This window comes from Macrosteles quadrilineatus, unplaced genomic scaffold (genome assembly GCF_028750875.1).
Source record: "Macrosteles quadrilineatus isolate MER2022 unplaced genomic scaffold, UCM_ALF_1.0 Scaffold_4__1_contigs__length_99947679, whole genome shotgun sequence".
Classification (NCBI taxonomy): domain Eukaryota; kingdom Metazoa; phylum Arthropoda; class Insecta; order Hemiptera; family Cicadellidae; genus Macrosteles; species Macrosteles quadrilineatus.
The window spans coordinates 83,132,432-83,156,952 of NW_026542597.1; the positions used below are offsets into that span (position 1 = coordinate 83,132,432).

General features: G+C 35.6%; 1 protein-coding gene across 1 annotated transcript in view; it reads right to left on the minus strand.

Moving 5' to 3' along the window:
- The window catches only part of LOC128992615 (bridge-like lipid transfer protein family member 1), a 119,151-nt gene that overhangs the window by 42,111 nt on the left and 52,519 nt on the right, over nucleotides 1–24,521 (minus strand). The window contains exons 42-58 of the mRNA XM_054416282.1: nucleotides 23,793–23,973; nucleotides 23,101–23,259; nucleotides 21,487–21,618; nucleotides 17,049–17,202; nucleotides 15,496–15,647; nucleotides 14,844–14,991; nucleotides 13,684–13,928; nucleotides 12,895–13,102; nucleotides 11,853–12,020; nucleotides 10,442–10,656; nucleotides 9,545–9,680; nucleotides 7,949–8,131; nucleotides 6,660–6,810; nucleotides 6,270–6,436; nucleotides 4,978–5,206; nucleotides 3,648–3,831; nucleotides 2,362–2,547 (exon numbers count right to left, since the gene is read on the minus strand). Of these exons, the coding sequence (XP_054272257.1) occupies nucleotides 2,362–2,547; nucleotides 3,648–3,831; nucleotides 4,978–5,206; nucleotides 6,270–6,436; nucleotides 6,660–6,810; nucleotides 7,949–8,131; nucleotides 9,545–9,680; nucleotides 10,442–10,656; nucleotides 11,853–12,020; nucleotides 12,895–13,102; nucleotides 13,684–13,928; nucleotides 14,844–14,991; nucleotides 15,496–15,647; nucleotides 17,049–17,202; nucleotides 21,487–21,618; nucleotides 23,101–23,259; nucleotides 23,793–23,973 (2,998 nt within the window). The remainder of the gene's footprint in view (nucleotides 1–2,361; nucleotides 2,548–3,647; nucleotides 3,832–4,977; nucleotides 5,207–6,269; nucleotides 6,437–6,659; nucleotides 6,811–7,948; nucleotides 8,132–9,544; nucleotides 9,681–10,441; nucleotides 10,657–11,852; nucleotides 12,021–12,894; nucleotides 13,103–13,683; nucleotides 13,929–14,843; nucleotides 14,992–15,495; nucleotides 15,648–17,048; nucleotides 17,203–21,486; nucleotides 21,619–23,100; nucleotides 23,260–23,792; nucleotides 23,974–24,521) is intronic.

Below are 24,521 nucleotides of genomic sequence, written 5' to 3' on the forward strand. Positions count from 1 at the left end.
ACATAGGTGACTAGGTGGTTTAAGTGCTTGCCTAGTTATCAGAAAGTCTCTTAATTTGATCCTGAGAAAAGTCAGTTGCTTTTTGATACATCGAAACTTAGGGGTCTGAGGGTCAGACTTTTTTGGTTCGGGTCGGGTCGGGTCGGGCCGATAATTTTGGTCCTCGGGTTTCGGGCCAAAATCGGGTCGGGCCAAAAATTATTAATTGCCGGATTTTTTTCTTTTTTTAACTCCTATCTGTGTTTATAATATTACTTGAAAATAACATATGGAAAAAGATTGTATTTATGTATATTATTTCATGTTCATAACTTATTTACAGCTTAGGAGTTGCCTCAACTGCAAGAAAGAAGAAAATAATTTTTTTTATCAAGCCATTCTTTCCCATCATTTTCGTAACTGTTGAAATATCTAAACAGCTATATTACAACAAGTTTGTAATGGAACTTAATATAAATGGATCATAAATAAATCAATTAACCTTATCACAAGTTTAGGGCCTGTGGACTGGCTTCAAGACTGCAAGCAAGAAGAAAATAAAAATTCTGTTTCCACCATGCAATATGAATCATTCATTCCCTGCCTCCTAACCTCCTAAGTACAAAAACCTCACACTTACAATAGCATTATTAGTTACATCATCATAAATAAAGAATTATCTATTATTGGCATTAGTAGGCCTACAGCTTTACATAGGAATTATTTTTTATAGGGCCTAAAATAGTAATAGACTAAGCAACATGACAAGTGGAGAACTCATTGAAGAAAAGATATTGTGTAAACTAATTTACTATAAAACTCTAAAACAATAAATAACACACATACATTGTTTATGGTATAGTTATAGTAAAGACTGTAAAAATTGCATATCATGTCATACACAATTATAGATACACAGTATAGGCACAGTTATAGGTATTGCAAGAGATTAAAATCCTAAAACAACTGATTTTAGCTAAGAAATGAAAAGAATTAAAAATCCATAAACTCAAGTCTGTTGTGAGTTGTTTTAATAAGGACAACACAACAAAGTCAAACAATATCACAATTATTAGGTACCCGAAAAGGAACTCTTAATATATAGAAAATTATATTAAATCAAGAGAAAAGACAGTTAAATGATAATTTGGCAACATAAGCAGACAGCAGAGACATTATAGTGCCCTAATTAGCAACACAACTCAATGTTTTTATACTGTAAGTCAATGTTTTTGAAACTGTAGGGTCTTTTTCTCGGAAGGAAGGGTAGTAGAATGTAAACAAAAAACCATGAATCACTCTCACAGCCGGGGACACTCAAGGTTACAGACCCTCCCCCTCCCCTCCCCTCCCATCTTACACAACCCGAGCCAGGCCGGGGACACTCAAGGTCATAGACCCTCCCCCTCCCCCGCCCCTATTCCACCACCCGGTTGTTCCAATTGCTGACAAAATGCAAGTAACAAAACAAGGAAGTAGAAACAAAAAGATATATTTTCTTTATTCAAAAATATAAAACTGTTACAGATAATTTCCAAAGAAATTAATTCATGGTAGTTTGTGTCTTGTAAATATTGTATTGGATCTTAGAAATATCTTTTTTGAAACTCAATCTAACTTAAGAAAAAAATAATTTTACTGATGAAAACTTTCATAAAATTATAAAATATTTAGGCCTAACCTCTTTGTAGACTTGTTGATACTTGATACTTAAAAAAAAAAATTAAATGGTGACCATAAAATGCCGAACCAGACGATCAGAAGTGTTGTTTTGTTTTGTTACTGAATGACAAAAAGGACAATAGGAAAATAAAAGAACAAGATACAGATCTGTACACTATATCAGATATTTCTTTTGTTTATAATTTATTATGTAAATAAAATACTAAAATATAATTTAAACTAGGTATGGAATAAACAATAAATAATTAAACTGGTACCTCTGGATAAATAGTCTTTCTTTTGACTTTGTTTTCTTTGCACTGTTGCGTCACGGCTTTTGTTTTGTCAGTAGGCTTTTGTTTTGTCAGTAGACGACTGGCTCTGGCTAGTGACAGTAAGGCAATAATTGCTCTGTTGTGTCTTTGTTCTTAAACGTGAGCAAACTTAATATTTAATTCTAATTTTAACATTTTAATTCCTCTGTAATAATGTATATAAGAGTGTTTCTTTGAAAATTACTTATTATAACTTTAAAAATAGCCTAATAATTATTTTTTTTGGCCCGACCCGATCTTGGCCCGAACAAATCTCTGACCCGACCCAGTCTCTCGGGCCTTCCGCTGGCCCGACCCGACCCGAAAAAATCGGGGACCCGCAGACCCCTATCGAAACTAGACCTAAAGGGCTTTTAATAAGAGAAGGGCAGACAGATTGGTTTACCTGCAGTACGACGCTGAACTGCATGACCAACGGCTGTAGCAGCATGTTAGGCTCTGTCAGGTGATGTCTGTGAGTCTCTGGCATCACAGTGTGAGAATGCCCCGGAGAATGTTGTGGGGCAGAATCAACCTCGTCCACCGTCGTACCTCTGGACATCCGGCTAGACGCTCGGGTCACTCGCAGCTCCTGCAGAACAAGTTCACAGTTTAACTATAATGTCAAACATTTCAATATTTCATCTACTCGTTATTCATATTCAGTAAACAATTCAGACAGTGTAAAGTTCAGATTAGTGTAAAGTTCAGACAGTTTCCAAAACTTTATCTTTTTGGAAAAGATTGGCAACCTTTTTTATCAATGCTTTTGCCCAACCACAGTTCAGGCACAGAATAAAGACTTAACCTAGAACTCTCACTGTGCCAATAAAAACATTGCATTTGAATCTGCTAGTGCCTACACAAGAATACAGTGGCGCTGATGTTGATGTGATTTTTTTAAGTATACATTTCACTTAGTTAGATGATCAACTGATAGCAACGGTGTAGTGATGTCAGTTCTCTCTCCTACCACCAGCCAGTGACAACAGTTTTCCTAGATTCAAGCAGATTTCAAGTGCAACCTTTATTTGCTGAGTTAGAGCTCTGGGTTAGGTCTTTTTTCTGTTCCCTATATAGCCTGTGATTGGAACATGAGAAGCAAAGCAAGGATGATTCTTGGAACAAAAGTAAGTTTTACGGATAAATATTAGTGGCAGCACCAGGAGCGAACCCATGACATTGCTGTTACGGATTATTGCAGGTGGTTCAGCCAGTTAATTACTTAATTATTTACCATTTAAATATAAAACTATTTACAATCAAGTATAGAAATGTTAGACACATTGTAAAATTCTGTCGGTTTATGAGGCATCTTGGACCAAACTGAAATAAAAGGGACTTTTTCAATAATTATGAATCTTGGGAGCTAAAGACACCCTGAGATAGCAAGTTTATATTTTACTATGGGGGTGAATTTAGACTGTCTGCTTTACTCCTCAGTCTTCAGCTACACCCAAGTACTAGTACCAGTTTTACCTCTAAACCATTTGTAGGGAGAAAGCAGGTTTAGAGGTAGAGCGTAAGCTTCAGTTCTCCAGGTTCCTGGTTCAAATCCCGCCAATCACCAATGAATAATATCAAATTGATATAACCGCAAACTTCTAGGACTAGCTTGAAGAAATGTGTAAACGATTCCGGACAAGAGCCTAGCGTCCAAAGTTAGGAAGGTGAGAAAAAATCAAATCTTACCTGTAGTGTGGAGGACAGCTGTTTGCTGCCTCTGGTCATCATGCCATGCAGAGCCACCGGGTGTTGAGGGATGTCCACGGCCACAGCTCCGATGGTCAACAAACCTGAGTTCTTGTCTCTGCCTCGGCGAGTCACACTGGAGTAGAGTGCTTGAGACTTGCCCACCGTCACCTTCACTACCGTCCTAGACAGTACCCAACACAAAGTTAGTTTGTAGCGGAATTGAATTTGAAGAAATTAAAAGTTTAAAGTAGGGATGGACGAGATTGGATGTTTAGTTTGAGACGAGATGGGATTTTTTGATTCCTCACAAAGTTTTGAGACGGGATTTCCCTTCTCACACATAGGGGGAAATGCACGTTCCACATTTTAACCTGATTTTTTAAACATTTTTAAATACCTAACTACTGATTTCTGACAGACTGGTAAAAAAAAAAATAATAATAGACAAAACTAACTATTTAAAATCTTTTATTAAAAAACATTGATAAAAACATCAGCATAAAAAAATATTAATAAGAACCAACTTATAACAAATTACTGTTTGGCATAGGTAACATGGAGATATCAGTTAGTATACAAATTTGTAGTAAAACATGTCTCACACTGATTACACTAACGTAACTTCTCATCATTTGCTGTCAAAAAAAAAAAAAAAAAAAAAAAAATTAAAGCAATATTTCCATGTAAATAATTAAATAAAAACACCTTCGCAAAGGAAACACAACATGAACACGCTCCTGTATTGCGGGTATTGCATTGACTTTCTGCAGGTGTTTTTTTACATAAATTTTTTTTTAAACTTGTCTTGAAAAAATCATGACCAAAATAGAATATCGTCTTGTAGAACGAGATTTTAAATTTCCCGAAATTTCGAGACCTGCCCATCCCTAATTTAAAGTAAAATACGGTAGCTCAAACATAGCTCACAGTTAATTTGGTAACAAGTTAAAGATTAAAATGCACTAATGACAGCTCAAAAGATTGCATAATAAGCTGTCAACTTCTAGAGCTCCATTGTGCTAGGTAATTGTTTTTACAAACCTTTCTTTTAATTTAAGAATTAAAAATAACTGTTTAATAGGTTGGGAAATAAGGATATGGCTCTTTGGAGCTTACAGCGTATTTGCTCTTATAGATCTACAAAGACCCAAAATATTTTTGGTAACATTAACACCAGTCGCAATTTGAAGGGAAGAAACACTTTAAGGGGAAAGTAGTCTAAGCCCCCAATTATTTGGAAATCAAACGAACCAAAGACGCTAACCACTAGCCACTAGCAACACACCAAAACAAAGTTATGACTGTGAAGCGATTAACATGTACTAACTGTTGGTTAGGTGCGACTCCCTCCAGCAGTACCACCATGGTTCTCCCTACATGCCCTGTCAGCGAACACTCCAGACTGGCCGGACGAGTCTTCTTGCGTACAGTGAGTGACGAGTGTAGATTGGTGATCTCAGCCTCCAGCTTGAGCCCACTCAGTGTCGCCAACAGTCTGGTGCGATGTATCTTAGCTACGGCCAGCACCACCAGACGTGTCCGCTCACCTGCAAGGCCTACAAAACATTAAAGATATTAATAGTATATTTCATCGTGACTATTTTTGCCTCAAGCTCAATTTGAAGGACACGAGGTTCAAAACAAGCAAGGCTTGAAAAGGCATTTCTTGCCAGAGTGATAAACTATATTTTTCGTTATATTGCACCATTATGTAAGTAAACTACGTTATAAAACAAAAACAGCTTGTTTTCAATTGTTTTAATACAAATAAGCAGCTGTTAAGTAAGTGATTCACTAGTTTTGTCTAGTCATATCAATTTGTTAGTGTTCATTATACTATTGATATGTTAAACAATTGACATGAATGCACCAATAAGCTACAACCAATTAAAACAATGGATACATGCGATTGCTTACAATTGAAGTTTACAACTAAATTTACAACAGCTGATTTTTACTCCCTAGGGAGAATAAGAGCAACTTATTGTCACTTTACATTATTTATATATATATAATTAGACATCCCATTCCTATGTTTGGTTATAGCTTTAGTTAGTTTCAGAATAGAAACTGACATAGGTGAATTGAGCTACATATGTCAGCGTACATAAACTACCTAACCAAACTGGAAAAACAATTTATTGTACACTGTACATCAAGTATTGTAGTACCAAAAACCTAGGGGTTTTTTCCCCTTAAGACGCTAGGCACAAGCCAGGGATTGTTTTTTTACATTACTTCAGGCTAGACAAAGGGGTTGCGGCCTTATCACTTATAATAATTTAATAATAAATTACTGGGAAAAATCCATTTGTGATTTGGCAGGATTTGAACCCGGTACCTCATGGACCGAAGTCCCGCACTCTAACCACTAGACCAGATTGTTCCCCCAACCAAAAACCTAGGGGAAATATTATTTGTAGCCTTGGCTCTTTCGACAATGTTCAATTTGAACTGATAATAAAACTTGGGTACCCCAGGTCCATATGAAATGTCTACTTCGGTATCCCAAGGTCAATAGTCCCACTTATCAAAGCTTCACCTTATTGTTACGTCACTGACAATTACGACAAAATGAGATATTAACATACTAAATTACAGAGTACTACAACAACTCACTGATCTCTCGCTGGTTGCTGTTGTTGATGTTAGGTGGAGGGATCGGTGTAGAAGCTACTGGATGTTCCCCCCTTTCCACATCATCATTGGACTTGACCTCCGGCAGAATGTCGTACTTCCTGTTGCCTTTGTAGCCTTCGGACACATCACCTCCGACGGAGAACCGACTGGAAAATAAACTGTACTGTAGTCGTGGACACTTAAGGTGGACCCATGGGTTGGAACTTGGAAGAGGTAGGATGGTGAGGTTAGGGGCAGGTGACTTGGGGTAGAGAGGCTAGGTAGGGCTGAATGAATGCATCCAAGGACAGGGAAAACCAAGAAAAACTTTGATTCCGCAGTAGTCCTTTAAACAACATAAACTAACCAGCTAAGTGAACTTCCAGTTACCTGTGTGCTATTGTCTTAGTCTCGGGCATGGTGGCGTACAAGTCCAGTAGGTAGTACACAGTTTTCCAACACCTAGGAGTGACACTTTCCTCCTTGTTGACTGCTAGTCCTGGAGCAGCCAGTGGGGCAGACTCCCCCAGGTTCAGGTATCCTGGAACAAGAAGACATTCTTGAAGTAGAGTGTTATATGGTTGGGACAACAAAATTATCAATTATATTTATAAAATGATGATATGGTAAATGGATAGTTATCAAGAAGTGGTAAAATGGATTAAATGGTATTGTTCACAAAACGGCAAACACTTTTTTCTATTAGAGGAGAGGTAAGGATAGAAACGGGAAGTTGGAAAAATGTAGAGAAACTTAAATGAGCATTCCGATTCAACCCTGGAACTGGGGGAGAAGAGAATTGTCTATAGATTTGTCTTAAACTTGTTCTCCTATGAAACCAATAAAAAATAACTTCAATTATCTAGATAGTCCAGTTGTTGTAGGAATATAACCAGGGTTTGGAATTGGTTGCTCCTTACAATCAAACTTAAAAGGGCTTCTGTCATCAAAAACGCCTCAAAAAAGGAATTATACCAGAAAGGAAAATGAGAATGAGAATGAGATTTTTTTTTGTTTTGCCAGTTAATATTCCATACAAATACATTGGCACGTCAAATTAGTCATGATAAATAAACAGTGACAAGCTTAATCATGTCAGCAATAAAATTATAACATATAAAGTGCAAATAAATAAATTAGTACAGGTATATCTCAGACATACACAACAGAAATATTTTTAGTGGTTACAATATACAAGTACAGTAGAGTCCCGCAAACTCGGCTCTCGATAACCCGGCAGTCTGGATAACTTGGCCATCACTTGGCTCAGAAAATTAGTGATTTTTTGAGTCCGAGTTAATCATTCAATTCAACTCAAGCGAGCTGAAGTCAAATTATTCGCAACTCGTACTAATGATTTGTTGAACTATTATCTGATGACTCAATACTGACTTTTAATATAAATAAAAATCAAGAAGGCGGTTAAAAAGTTTAAAATTTGTATTGTTCTTATTTTTAACCATACTTCCCGATAACCCGGCATTTCACAAACTCGGCACCCTTCCAGTCCACATTATATCGAGTTTGCGAGACTCTACTGTACAGTAAACTGAATTTAGGTTAGTTAATTTTTCTTGTAAAACAAAACCCCCCCCCCTCCCAAATGTTCACCCAACTCCATACACAATTGATGTGCATAAGCCTAAGAGCAGTAAATGTTCAAAATGCAATCAACATACCTCTAACGCTCCTGCCAGTAGACCGGAGCCGTTCAGCAAACGACGTGTGACGAGACCTGACAGACGACGCAGGTGACGTGATAGGTTTGGTCTCGCTGGGTGAGTGGGGGAACGGCAGACGACCTTTGTCTAGATCAGGCACGGTGGTCATCAGAGGTATGGACATCTCTGGTCCATCTAGGGCTGTGGACATCAACATACCATAGCATATTGTATTAAGACTGTATGGCATTTAGTGAGAATATAATGACTTAATGAGATGAGATTTTATTTTGATAAATTTTTTTCCAAGACGAGATTATAAAATAAAACAAAAAAAAACCATAAAACGCATGCAGAAAGTCAATGCAATACCCGCAATACAGGAGCGCGTTGTTGTTACATTTCCTTTGCGAAGGCGTTCTTATTAAATTAATTCTTAACATCTTAATATTGCTTTAATTGTTTTATAATTTTTTGTTTTTAAATCGCAAATGATGAGAATTTTTTTTAGATGTAAGCAGTGTGAGACAAGTTTTACTAGGCACTGTAAACATAGCCAAAACAAGTCACTCCAAAATCATTCTAAAAATAACACAAGACTGAACAATTGTTACTTAATACAACATAAGTTAATAATAAGCTAATAAAACTGATGTTTTAGGCTAATAAATTTTGTATTTTTCAAAGTTGAACTGTATCCTAACTGATATCATCATGTTTCCTATGTGGAAGAGTGATTTTTAATAAGGTAGGCCTAATAATAATTGGGGTTTTTTTTTAGTAGAGAAGCAAAGCTCTTTGGGATCAACTTTAATGCAATCTTTATAACAAAACTCAATAACGGCTGAACACATTTTAGCCAAACTTACCAAGGTTATTTTGTCAAATGTTTGGATGGTTTAAACGTAACCAATTTCAAGTTTTGATAATGCCTATATAATTTAACAGTAACTCAAAGTTATTAAATTTTAACATTGGCCTTATGGGTTGCCATGATGGTTACAAAATAACAACGTAAATGTAAACAAAACAATGAATCATAGCATATGTTAAAATCAAGTAACGACCTAAAACACAGTAAAAAGGAAAAAATTTGGATGAATACACAAGAGATCAAATAATACAGAGAAAGTCTTTTAAGTTTACATTTAAGATTTAAGTCACAATTTGGAAACGACCACTGTTCAAATAAGTACAGTCATAGATAAAACATACTGTCATCAATCGTATTTGTAAAAAGTAATAATCCATTATGCTGGGTTATAATTTTGTCATAACAAAATTACGTAAATGTATGATTCAAGTACAAGTCTTACAAACAGAATTAACGGTATTACTGCATCCGCAACACAAAGCCGTTATACGTATTTCCGAGCAATACGCGTTCTTTCCCGACAAAGCCTTCCCCTTTCTACCATTACCAACAATAAGAACCGCCCCGCATCGTCCAACTTACCATGTGTCTAACTGTTTTATCGGCCTGTTCAAATAGAACCAAAAAAATGTGTACAAAAATACTTGGAGAAAATATTGATTGCGGCATTGAGTTAAAATAAAAATTACCAAATTTAACAGCATTTTTTGGTTAAAAGCGAGGCAGTCTAAGGTACAAACCTGATACCACAGCTGGGGGAGTCTTAGCCACAACTTTGTTGTCGGGCTGCTGCTCTCTCAATTCTGATTGGGTCTCTTTCACATTCTGGTACATGTTGCTGATCTGGTGCAGCAGTCGTAGCAGGGGCATGTTTACCTACACAGAGAGTAAAATAAAAACAGTTTTATACATTAGGGTGTACTTGAATTACCTTGGTATCTAAGAATAAATTTCTTGAAAATACATACCGTAGACTGTCAGTTAAGGGTCTGCAGGTCCCCGATATTTTAGAGCCATGTCGGGCCAAAAATATTTTTCAGGCCTAACTTGGCTCAAGTCGAGCTGAGATTTTTCTTTTGCGATTGCAAAAAGAGATGTCACTCAATGTCACACATGTGTTCAATGTCACTCGAGATAGAGAATCGTCGATTTCACTTTGACCAAAGAAAAGCTATACATTTTAAAAACTTGTCATCACCGTTGAAGATGTTCATAAGCCGAGACTGTAGAAGAGACTCAAGAAGAAGATTTTGCCATGGCTGCAGAAGATATTCACAATTTTTCCCGTGACCAACGAAGATCCTACTAGATTTTTCTGTATCTGCGAAAGACGTTCATGATTTCATTATGGCTGCGGAAGACAATCCCAATTTCCTCCCAGTCTAAGGTTGATATTCACGATCTTGTAGTGACCGCTAAAAACTTTCATGATTTTACTGTGATCATGGAAGATGTTCACAATTTCAAAGCCATGGGAGAGATAATAAAATATTATAAACATGCATAAATATAAATACATTATTTGACTATCACTTATATTTTGATAAATCAATACTTTTCCAACCCACAATTTTGGCTTGAGACCTGAGCGACAACATTTTTGACCCAACCATACATGCTCACAACCGTTCACTCACCTGTTGGGAGATGTAACGTACTGACACGCTGACGTTAAGCGCAGTGTTGGAGTGTTTCTTGAGTTGTCCACGGCTCACGTACAACATGTTGCGGCGTTGTCTACTCAGGTCCTCTACGATGGTCATGTCTGCCAGTCTGCAAAGCTCGAGCTCAACCCCGACACGCTCGCACAGGAAAGCTGGAGTCTCAGGAGGGATCTCCAGCCAGAACTTGTCTGTCAACAGTCAAAATATTAGTTTGTAACCTAAATGGGGCATACTGCTTGGAGATCGAGCTGGCATAGTGGTTAGAGCGTGTCCCGAGTTCAATCCCCGCCAAGTCACCAATGGATTTTATCTAAGTGATAATGCTGCAACCCCTAGGACTAGCCTGAAGTAATGTGAAAAACAATCCCAGGCTCTTGCCTACAATCTTAGGACAAAAAAAAAATTGCTTGGAGATATACCACGTGAAGAATCACTAGTACCATTACCTTCAAAAAACTGTCCTAATTCACTCTTCCTAAAATAAATCTGTTAGAGGTATAGTTTCCTCATTAAGTATTCCTTGAATCATATCAGAAACCTGTTGAATCATATCATTCTTCTCACATAAACAGTGTGAGCGCCTAACCACGACTGTTAGGGGAGGATCTGTTATCTTGATCAGCTGATGGCATTATCTTCTTTTATTTTGATTTGTCAATGCATCCTTTAATTTCTTTCTCTATTAACGTATTGTAAACAGGGCTAATGTCAATGGATGGGTTGGCTAATGAATCTTTATCCAAAGAAATAAACAAAGTCTCAATAATGTTCCTTTTCTTCCAATTAGGCTCCTTGTGTAATACACAGCTTTCTTCCAACGTTCCCAGAAAGCTCACAGGTGCTCACAACGTTTACGTGAGAAGAAAAAATAACCTTGAAAACGCCGCACCAATATCAAACGTGGAGAAACGTTGGAGTTGAGAACTTTAGTCTGTGATTTTATATTTAGTTTTATTTTTATTTTTGTATTTTTATCTATGTACATGTGCAATGAACTGTGATATGTGATATGACAAGGACTGTGTTCTCCTGATTTCAATAAGTTGAGTGTTGCCCAAAAATATTTATCATACTTAAATGGAATAGTCATGAAACTTGTTTTGAACAATCTAAGATTCGGGGAGAAAGGTCCGTAATATGAACAAGAAGAGTTAAAAAGAGCCAAAAAAAATATTTTCAGAGACACTCAGCTTAAATGAAAATAATAAACAACAAATCCTGAGGAATGAATATAATCAGTGAGAAACTTTGCTGTTCATGATCGGTAGAGGAATTTTTCTGAGTATAATTTGTGTTAACACTTTAAAAGGAAACTTTAGATAATCATTTAACTCTTTTAACCTTGTCTCTAACTTTAGAATGTATACAGCAGTATTAAACTTACCTTGAGGCTTGTTCTTGCCTTGAGCAGATCCGGGTTTGTTCCCGGGCCTGCCTCTCTTGTCCTGGGGTTTGCCAAACTCACTGACCACAATGTCAATCCTCATAGCCTCCATACCTCCCACCAGGGACAGGTTAGATCCCCACGAGTCCAGCGAGTTGTTGCCGCTTACTGGAAATGGCAAAATATTTCAAATGGATATTCCAGCTGCCCTTGATCATAGGGACAGCAATAAATTTTCCTGACTAATGAATCATCTGATCTTAGTCAGTGACAAAGCTTTACAATCTCACTCCATTCTACACTCACCATGCATTCCCATTAAAATAAGTACTCAAGTGCGTCTCACTGTCTCAAAAAAGCTGTCTCAAAGCTTTGAAATAACAGACTCAAAACTTACACATACACACTCGTCTGAGCCACCGAATTGTGAAGATGTGTCCATAGGGTTCTCTTTCCCATTATTTTTTTAGTATTAATTATTTTTTTTTAGAAGGTTTTTTTTTCTTTTTACTACATCAGTGTTTTCTGATTATCCAACTTTTCTGCATTTGTATTTGTGTACAGTACTTGTTATGTTGTATACTTAAGTAGACTAGACATCCATTTACATGGACCAATAGACCAATCTATTCAAAACGAACATATTGGAAAGAGCCACTCAAAGAATGCACTTAAGTCTAAAAATGCATATTTCTGCCCTAGTTTTTGTCACTAGGATAGTTGATGTGACACACAAATGCTACAGCTTATAATAAGTAGTCTTATCAATTTGACTCGGATAAATGTTGCTGTATTCAACAGAAATCAGTACTAATTTACATCAGCACAATCTGTTGGCTCAATTCAACTACGTCCATTGATTCATAAAACTTTTGACAACATGACCATGGACATGGAATGTCTAGTATCAATAATTAAATTTTTTGACCTAACAACGGGGTCAGATCCCAGATCGCAAAACGTCACAGGGTTTTTTACTTGCGACTATTTTCCGAGCAATCATTCACAACACAACTGACACATAGATCAAAAGGCTACTTACTGGCACTGCTGAGCATCTGCTGAGGCATGACTCCGAGGCTGGACAACAGAGGTTCAAAGATGAGATGAGCGTCGAGCAGCCGCAGGTTGTCATGCATCGGGTAGAGACTGTAGCCTGCAGCGGCCAATAGCAGATAGTCTGGGTTGACCATGGACGAGGCGTTCGCCACACTCACTCCCACACGGCCGTTCTCCATCTTGGGCTCACCCTGCGAGTGATAGGGCTATTACACACTGATATCAAGCTGGACACTTGAGTTGGTTGCAGTAGTGTATAAATAATTGCTTAAAGTTGTCATAAGTGGCATTTTGTTCACATGCTATGCAAAACAGCTGATTTCTGAAAATTTTACTTTGCTCTTACCCACTACTTTTCCTTAGGCCTACTCTAAATGACAACTGGGCAGTACAAAATTTAAGCTACGATTATAACTAAATAATAATCAAAAGGAAATGGACCTTGTGAAGATGTAAACAATGTTATCGTTTAACAAAAAGGGAGTTATTAATTTCTTAGGATGATTAACAGTATGTACACAGAGAGTATGTTTTGTTTGCCGAGTTTTGAAGTTGGCAATGACAAAGTTTATATTTAATTAATTATGCAGCTCAGCCAGAAAACATTTTAACCTCAATATTTTAAGTACGCTTTGTTGAGCAAATAATTTTAGGTGTCTTTTTTAAACTCTATAAAATTTTTCTCTCGTTTTAAAAAGTGCCACTTAGCTCACTAGTTCCACAAATAACCATTTCTCCTATTACATTGTAAAGAATAACAGAAAGTACCGACCCAGAAAGCGCCCTTGTTGATGACTCCGGGCTCGATCTTGTCACCAGTGTCAACAAAGTCCTGATGTTTTGCCATCCATGTGTAAAGATCCTCTCCATCCTTCGGGACACCCGGAGACAGATTCTGGTCCAGGCTTGAGTTGGAGGGTTGACTGTCCGGGGCACCCATGTTTAAGCCGGATAGGCTCGGGTGGGAAGAGTGAGACTTGTAGTCCTCCTTCAGAGCTGAGTATCCGGTGTTGAAAACTGAAGAAAATTGTAGTATTACTTCAAACACGAAAAATTACTATAATTTTATACTAATGAAACAACTGATCTTAGCCAGTAAAAAATCCACACAAGAAATAATGTCATTAATTAAGGTCAAAGTATTGTATGGTTAAATAGTTTTTAATGAATAAAATAAATTTTTAAGAGCTTTCAAGCAACCTGATTGTTTGATCCTGTTCTGGTGTGTGATAGGTTTTTTCCCTAAAAATACATCTAAGTGCTCTTGATCTTTAACATTGATGTCAAATAACTATGTCATCAATCTGATTTGTTAAATTACACCACTCAGCTTTTCCTAGCTCAACTATGTCACAAAACCCATCTCTTACGTCACTTCCCCCTTTACATCACTGGAGTGTGAGCTGGTTTAGTGGTAGAGTGCAGGAATTCGGTACCTGTGGTGTTGGGTTCAAATCATTCCAATAACCAATGGGTTTTATAGTGATAGCGATCTTTAGGTCAAGCCTGAATTCATGTGTGACAACAGTTCCGGGATGGAGCTAGAAAAAAACCCATCAAGCCCCCCCCCTCCCAAATTAAGTTGCCTCCAGTTTTTTCCGGCCTTGTTTTCATACTACTAACTACCAACGGGGTTTGCTGCTGCAAAACATTGTTTTACTAACTAACACATCTTGTGTCCAACTAAAAAAAAGCTTTTTGTAAAACTACATCTTGTATGGCTTCATTATCAATCGCAGTTAGAAAAAAGTAAAAGAGAAAGAAGTGGAGGGAAGTAAAAATAAACCATAACTAGCAGCACACTCAACTTTGATGTCAACTTCAATATACAACATCACTGCTGTAAAGCATCATCATGGAATTCCGCACAATAACTAAAAAATCTACTCTGACGGATTATTCTGCAATTACACAGTTACACAACTAACGCACCCATATTCTTGTCGCCGCCGTGACTGTCCGTACGCCGATGTTGATGTGGTAGAAACGGATTTGTGTTGTTCAGCAGCGGGAACACTATACTGGCCCGGGAGGAGGACGGTGGATGAGAAGGTAACAGAGACTTCTTACGACCCACCGGCTGCAAAATAACATCAATCAATAATCTTTCTCATAAACTCCTCATCAATCTAACTTACACTCGGGAAAAATTCATTTTCATACCAAATGACTCTCTTCTTATGGAGATCTATTAGCCCCAAGGATCTTAATCACCTCGGAATGGTCTATGAACTCATTGGCCTTGCCAAAAACTGAGCACAATGTTTTTAAACAATTCAATGGCAATACTTACAAAACTATTAGAGTAAAGGAAAATATCGAAATCTAGACTGTAAGACGTTCTAAGAGTGGCTCATTCCACTAAGTTATTTTAAATACAAATTAGCTAGTCCTGGTCCATACAGACGGAAAGACTACAGTATTTCAAAAACCAAAAGTCAATAGTAGCCTATTAGGTTTTATTTTCATACTAAAAATCTCAAAACTGGCCGATCGAATCTCAAAATCAAAACTTCTCCAAAGTTTTGGTGGTTTTGATACATCACTCACTACTCCATATCAGTCACATCACTTATATCCCCACCTGTTGTACAGAGTTGGGTGACGTAGGAGAGCTGAACACCAGGCTGTCCATGGGTGTGAGGTGGTGGGGGGAAGGTGCAGCGGGACCTCCGACAGCAGCCCCAGGCATCACAGCGGGGGGCATAGGCCTGGCGGGGGCAGCTGGGGACACAGCTGGAAGAGTGCAGTTAACACATGTTAGCAAGGGTAGTAGAAATTGAAATATCATTCATATGGATATTACATAAGTTAATTAAACTCTGATTTTAAAAAGAAATTTCAATAAAAACTGTATTAGAGTAGAACCCCTAATACCCGTCCTCGGAATTTCCAGTCCTCGGTTTATAATGGTCACTTCCCAGAATCGATACCAAAAATATTTCCCACGGCTCTACACATAGTCTCCATGATTCGAGCATTCTCACGCTTTATATGTTTCCTACATTTTTAGCGGGTTCAGTAGCGTACTCAGTTGAGCTAGTATATTCCCAAAAGAGACTTAAACACTACTTTTAACCAATCACAAGTTGACAAGTTGTTATTAGATACAAATTGTTATCCGGCCAGGGACTCGAGGAGGGAATACACCAGAGTTCCGCTAATTCAATCATCTGACTAATCTGAACCACCAATTTTAAATTTTTTGTGGTGTTTAAATTTTTTAAATCTAAGTTACAATATGTGCTATATGCTCTGGAATAATAACCAAGATGTCCAGCCAACCAGAAAACCAGGAATTGAACATGAGTTTTGATAACTGGAAAAATAAGAGCTTTAAGGAACCGGGAGATTTGGAAAAATTACAAATAGCCTATAGTTTATAATCCAGTCTTTCAACGATATTACGTTGTTTCTTTTTTAAGGTCATCATGAAGAAAGAAAAACACAATTGTAGGAGATGAACATAGGTGGTACCGAAATCGTAGTAGGTAATCGAGAGCATTTTGCAATCTTAGAAGACAGTAAGTGTGTTGTCTTATACGCGAGAGAGCAGTACATGGCCAAAATTGTAATAGCAAAAAATCTATAAAAGAGATAGAGTTTAACAAGAACCCAATTAACTACAATTTACTAACTACATAAAATACAGTAATTTCAAAATATTTGTGGGTAATTACCAAAGCTATTATGTACTATACACAAGCTATTAATGCTATTATTGTAGACTTACAACTTATATTTTTTAGAAACATAACCTACAGTTTTACCAACAAAAATAAGAATTTAACAAAAACTTGACAGAGAAAAAGTAGTTGATAAAATATCTCATTCATGATTAAAATATAAAAAAAATAAGAGCAAAAATTATCCAAAAACCAAACATAATTTAACAAATTTTCAAAAATAGTAAGGAAGTTGTGCGTTTACTATTAAAATATTAAAAAAATAAAATAACACAGAAAAAACAAAAAAAAATTTAAAACTAAAACTAACAAAACCAAAATCACTCCCAAACCTCAGAAAAGACTAAACTATAAAAACACAAAAAACTAAAAAAACTAAGAAAAAGCAACACACAAAAACAAAAAAAGCCACAAAACGACAAAAACGGAAATGAAATGAGATGAGGTGTACCGTGTTTGTGTGCGGCTGCCGTGGCTTTGAGGACTTTGTGCAATGTGGAACCTCCGTCGGAGTTAAGCAGCATGGCGCACTCATCAGTGACTTCACACTCCTCACCGCTACCTTCCCCCTCCCCTTCGCCATCACCGTCCGTTAGCACATTCTCCTGCACACACTCACCGCTCAACATACTGTACCTGCCATGTGCTAAGTTGGTGTCCCTGGATGAACATTACGGTCGGTTTCCCTAACGGAAGGATTCGGTTGCCGAATATGGCTGTGTTTTTGGCGCCAACTCAACGTACACGGGTCAGTTAGAGGGGTTTTTCTAGCTGCCAAATTCGGCTGAGACTGTATCCACCGAGACAGGTGACTGCTCTAACAGCAGTTAGTCTCGCACTCTATAGTGACATAGACATGCTCCTCGACTGTTTTTTAGTCGAACTGTTTTTGTATAGTGCAATAGTGCAATAGTTAATTTTAACGGTTCTAAATTGTAACAATGGCTTTGTGTCAATAATTTTAATTGGTTTAATAATTGTACTTTCGTTACTTTAAGTTCTGAATGATGAAATTCAATAAATTCATCTTTAAATTAAGACAAACTGAACATAAACTATCTTCGTGGCTAATTGCCATTTTTTATTTTGTTATTTTACTAAGATTTTTTTATTATTTATTGGGTTTTTTTTTAGTTTCAGATATTTTTCCCCCATTTAATTTAGTTTCTTTTCTATACAAATCATTACAATAATGAAATGTTGATGTTTTAAATTATATCCGAAAGATGGTCTTTAAGTCAATTTTTTTTATAGTCTTTGAACTAAAACTTGTCTACTAAGGACAGTTAACATTTTGAGTTTTAATAGGCCAATAGGCCCTATTAGTTTTAAGGAATTTCTGTTTAAGTTTTGACTCAAACTGTCCTAAACCCAGTTTTTAACTAAGGAACCCGTGTGAATTAAGACATTATTATTCATCATAATTTTTTACTTATTATTAATTCAGGGAAACTTGTGTTTGCCTGTATTGTTGTTTATAAAGTTTTTGTTGGACATCAATTTAAAAGGGGAATTACTGTAGTTTAGTGAACATTTAAATATATTTATGAAGTTCTCCTAGAAAAGTTTTTTAAAGACACTAATATAAAGGATATTTTAAGAAACAACCGTTTAGGCGAAACTTTTTTTATGCACATCAGTAACTGGTGGGCGAAAGTATAAGGTTTTGTTTGAAAAGTGTATACAAATTCTTAAACGATAAGCACCTAAATACTGGTAACTTCTAAAATTAAGGTGATTGTAACTCTATGTGAACTACTGTAACAAACATAACCTAACTCTTACCCTGTAAATGACATCAACAATATACCTAAATGTTCAGATGATGTCGAAGAAGACATTATGTACACAATATGGCCTGACTGATCGGAAATACAAATGTTAACAGCAGTGCAGTTTCATGCTTAGTTCCAGATACTTCACACCGTGTGTTAGGTTAGAAAAGCGCAATGCCAAGCCCAAGCCATACCAAGCCCTGATAAGCTCCGACAACAAATGCTTACTGAAAATCTCATCCTCGCTGTTTATTGACAGATCCCGAGCGGAAAGGTGGTCCTCGGAATAGTTGACCTGCTCAACAACAACATATACATTGGACGGTGAGTCCGTCCTCATCAGAAAACACAATCGTGCTTTTACGCTGAACCAAAGTTTATTAGAGCCAAAAACTATAACTAATGAATATACTCAAGGACTAGGTGACTATTCAATATTTATGGAACTGACAATAATTAAAAAACACTAATGAACTTTGGCTACAATAAAATGTTTGATTACTTTTAATTCAGAAATTGAAAATGTTACGTTTCATTTTAAAAATATGAAAAAGAATAATAACTGTAATATGTTATCTCAAAACACAAAAATCTTCTCTTTTTTTTATAAATAAGATCTTTCCATTAAATATAATTTTCAAAAAAAGTGCCATGGTTAGAATAATTTTATTTGAGGTAAGGTATGTTCTAAAAATATATATTTATTATCTTTTGAAAGTTGAAACTGAACTAAAGTTGATCGATTTCGAAGAATTGCACATAATGCAGTTTTTATTCAATGATCAACAATTAAAAGGAATGCAAATAGTAATTAATGATTTAAGTTCATCATTAGAAGCAATTTTGTTAAATTCTATAAAACCAAACTTCAAGCAGTAATCTACATTTTTATCCCACAAATCAAGTTTACCCATGCTATTAATTAACATATCACATTATTTTGTAACTACTGGACATACCAATTTTTACTTCAGCTTTTTAAAGTAATCAAATAATTAAGGTTTCAAAATTACATTTTTACTTAAAAAAAAAAAAACTCATTACAAGTGAAATAAAAATTATTGTCTCTTGGACTAATAAATAATAAATAAATAATACTGTACTCTTTTTTTATAAAATTTCCATTGTAATTTATTCCTATATTATTATTTTTAACGTAAAAAACCCAATGAAAGAAAACTCTATATAGCTTATTGAATGAGATAATCAAATTTCATAAATTTATAATGTTTACATTCATTAAAATAATAAAATGAGTTATAATATTTAGTTTAATAGTTGGTAAAAATAAAAATATACCCTGAACAAAATAATACGCTTGAGGAAAACATTTCATACAAATTTAATGAAAACAACTTATAATTTTTGAATTTTTACAATGAAAATAAACTAGCAAGATACAGATGAAAAAATGCATAAAGTGTTAATGAATTCAAGTAGGTACAGCAGAACCTATTTAATCCGAACTAATTGGGACCGGAGGTAGTTCGGATTATTGAATAGTTCGGATTACAGAACATATTGTTGTTTTTACATAACAAAGCTAGGGAAAAGTGAAAAATGCTTTCTAAAGTAGAATACAGAGTTTATATAATAGAGTATTAAACATAAGGAATAAACAATAGGCCTACTATACATTACAATTGAAATAACTATGGTGCGTATATCAATAAATACAGTATACATACAATAAAGAACTACTGTACTGTGTATAGAGTACAGCAATGATGCGTTCGGATTAGTGGACGTTCGGATTACAGGGGTTCGGATTAAAGAGGTTCTACTGTAACAACAAATGAAATATAAATATGTTTTAGAAGTCGCTGCCATATGAAAGATTTTAAGTAAAAAAAAAATAAATAAAAAAAAATAACTTTGAGTTACTGATAGTAATCTGTATATTTAACATTTGCAGAAAAAGCCAAAAGAACCCATTTGGTGTAAAAACATAGACAAATAAAATAAAAGCGAAATGTAGCACAATTATTTTACATTAAGTGTTACTACATATAAAATATTACAAAATAAAACCGAATGGTGAACAAGCAAGGGAATTTATAATCAACACGGAAAGCATAATAATCATTACTAAACCGTTACAAGCTGCTTCATAAAATACAGTTTAAAGTGTTCAACGCCAACGGATACTTTAAAAGCTGAGACACTACGGACATTACAACTATTTTAAGCACTTTAGCATGCATCCGGAACCGAAACCAATTAGAAATTGCGTTCAAAGAACTACTTGTGTGTATGGTACATTTGTGTGAGTGGAATTGTAAGAATAATTATTGAATTCTCTAAACCAACATTATTTTAGTCAACCGCACCCAAAAAGTGATGTTAATATAGCCTAAGAATGTCAAAGGGAGGGAATATCCTAGTTTTAACTATACATTTTATTGTAAATTGTTTTTACTTTATCAAAAAGATATACAGGAACAGTGGCAACAAAATATAAACAGTTTTAAAATTTATTAAAGTTACTGAGGAGTTAAATCAAATTACCAATTTGAAAATTAGCCCAAAAAAATTTAAAACATTTACAACAATGTGTAACAAATTATTTGATTACACATCACCAAGGAAGGTTTGAAGGGATATTCAATGCTAGGAATTATAGGAGCTAAAAACTATTGAATTCCACAGAAAGGCACCAAGAGTTGTATAAGAATTGAATTATAAAAATTGCAATAATTATAATAATATTGCTTTCTACTTTCTATTTCTATGTTTCTCATATTAGAGCAAAAATATATTGCTACGCTTTTATAATAAAGATTTTTAGATTTTTACACTTCAAAATCTGGGAATGTATCTTAAAATTGTCTATACCATTATAAATAAATGGGGATAAAAAATAAAATATTATACAATATTGGATTCCCTAAAACAATGAAACAATAAAATAAACAATAAAATTCAATGTATTTCATTTAGCAACCTATGTGAGTGCTTTGCTATTGCATATTTAACTGGATATTTTGAAAATAAAAAAAATGGTACTGAAGACAAATATATTGATTTATTGATTAATTCAATTCATTATTTGAGTATTTAAGAATTGTTTTAGTTTACATATTTAAGTAAAAACTTAGACGCGAGGGTTCTTACCTCGTCCGGATCCGGGATGGCAAAAGTGACATTCATCGGTTTCCTAAGTAGGTTTTTAGTCTTGAAGTTGTGTTCTAGCAGTAGAGGGGTATAGAGAATGTTTTTCCACTGACGACTTAAGACAATAACTCCCTGGAAAAAAAGATAATATAATATACAAGTTGCAAGGTATTAATTTAAAAAATTCTGTGTTTAATGTTAGTTAATATATTACAGTAGGCAGGGGACATGAGGACCTTAAAGAAGATATATTGGGGGAGATGTTTAGGGGTTTTCTATAAAAATGGGTAAGTTCCAAAGTTTGGCCTTGGGCCGCAAGTACGCTGAATTCGGCACTACTTGAAGTATACTTACTTACTGCCGTGGCTCCACAAATCTCAGTTGATTCTTCGCCTCGTGTACCAGCCTCTTCCACCCTTCTCTGTCTTCTGCCAAGTTGATACTTGCACCCATTGTCCTGATGTCGTTCAATACTTGGTCAGTCCATCTCAATTTCGGCCTTCCCAATGGACGTTTACCTCCTGGAGTGGCTCTCCAAACTTCATATAGTCTTGTTCCTTTCTCTCTTCTTAGCACATGCCCTATCCAACTTAACCTTCTTCCTTTAACTATTGCAACAATATCTGGGTCGGTGTATAGTGATCTTAACTCTCTATTTTTCCTTATTCTCCACATTTGTCCCTCTTGTACTGGACCAAATATTTTCCTTAGCACTTTATTTTCAAACACTATGAGTCGGTTTTCATTTTTCTTGGACAATACCCATGTTTCACTACCATATAACAGAATAGGTTGAATTATTGTTTTATATAACTGTAATTTGGTTCTGTGAGATAGTACTTTAGATGAGATCAACTTCTTGCAGGCTCCCCAACACTTATTGGCATTTGATAACTTAGTTAGTATGTCTTCGTCTTCTGAGTTTCTACTATTTACAGTTACTCCTAAATATTTGAAACTTTCTGTACAATTTATAGTTAAGTTCTTTATCTGTATGTTTCTGTTTCTATTGTTTGCTTGTCTTCCAAAGTTAATGATTTTAGTTTTTTCTACATTTACTTGCAATCCTATTTTGTTAGCTTCTGTGATAAGTACTTCTGCCAAACTTACCAAGTTTTCAACTGTTTCTGACAAAATGACTACATCATCAGCAAATGCTAAAATGTTTAGGTCTACTCCAAGCTTAACACCCAATCCTAGTTCTTTTGTTTTCTGCAGGGCTTCTTCCAGTGCTAAGTTGAATAGTATGGGAGATATGCCATCTCCTTGTCTTACACCCGTGTTGATGGAAAACTCCTCAGATAGATCTCCTTCCACTCTCACTTTGGCTTTTGAGTCTTTCATACACATTTCTGTTAGTTTAATACTGTTAGTTTAATACTTGAAGTATGAAACAGGTAAAATGTGGCCAATGTAAGTTTAAATGACTACAATGAATTAATGAGCCAAAAACTATTATCCTGAACAACAAAATAAGAAGAAAAATATCAGTCTACATTCAACTAAACGAACCAGGAAATAGTGCTATACAAATTGAGTCTTTTAATATATCTTTTTAAACCTTTCAATGATGTCCCATTCACTATGTTTACAATTATTACAGTCTTGACTTGCCTGTCTCAGTGTAGACAGATGCGGCAGGTCAGGTTCTCTCAGGTTATTCTCAATGTTTGATGTCGTCTGCAGCAGATACTTCTGTAACACTGTACACAGCTGACACGACGGGTCTTCTTGTAACGTCTTGGAGAGCGGAGTGAACCTGCCGTAGCGACTCTGCAAAATAATGTCAAAATGGGTGATACAATTTGAAAAGGTATTATTTTCTTAATAAAGAATTTAAGAGGCTGAGGTATCTATATTAATTGCTTAATCGAACAAATAACATTTTGTAAAAACGTTTATGACATTTGAGAAAAATTGCAGGCAATTGGTTGATTTTGAGTGTAAAAGAAAACTGCCTGATCCCTATAATTTTCACTATCCAACCAATAACAATACTACAATACGCTACTAGCTTAGTGCATCTCGGGAAGTGACTGGATTCAACCCCCAACATGTCCATAAAAATTTGGAGTTTGCACTGCTTTCCCTTAGATGTGTTTGTGACTTAACCATCAAAATGTCACTGACATAAATACTAAAAAAACGTTTGGTAGGCCTAGTTAAGACATTTTCAATAATCTTGCTCTGATTCAAATTAGCAGGTGCCAACTGTCAATTTTTGGGTAAAAAATAGAAAATACTGTGGGTGTGTTTCAAAAGACAAATTTCTTTCCAAACAAACATTTTGTAACAACATTTGTTACCTTGACAGGCATATGTATCCCTTGTATGTCCAGTGCCTCGGACATCAGACATGTGACGATGGCAGTGCTGCGACGGTAGTGACATCGCAACATGTGTACTACTCTGATGGCAAACCTGTTGCTGGGGTTCATCCATGCGTTGATGGCCGGAGAAGCAGTACTCAGAAGGTTCCAGTCCAGCCTATAAACAAATGCCTTTATTTGCAAGTGAGTTTCATTTTAAAATGTTTTTAAAATTGATAAACGTCCACATTAAAATTCAACCCAGTTCAAAAGTTACATATTGACCATTACGAGAATAGTTACAAAATCAACTATACATTTTTTTTTTCACTGTGATGAAAGTGGTCAATGAGAGTTCTACGAAAACAGATCTTCTTCTTGTACAGTACTTAGGTCTCTAGCTGAGGTACCGACACCCCAGGTATGAAAAAACTACCCCCGCCGCAGAAAACCTGCAGACTTAGCGAATTTCCATTTGCCTGATTGGATTTACACTAAAATGTCTCCTTAAAAATATCACATTTCCACATTTGTTCCCTATTTAAACAGAATTAGTGTAACGAGTACTTAGGTTTGCTGCAACAGGGAGGGTAAAAAAGTTTTTTTTTCATGTAAAATGTTAAAAGGTACTGTAGTTTAGTAAGAAATTAATGTATTTTCCATATTTTATCAAAATATGTTCATAAACAAGCAAACTACAACAGTTGACTTATTCTCCATAAGAAT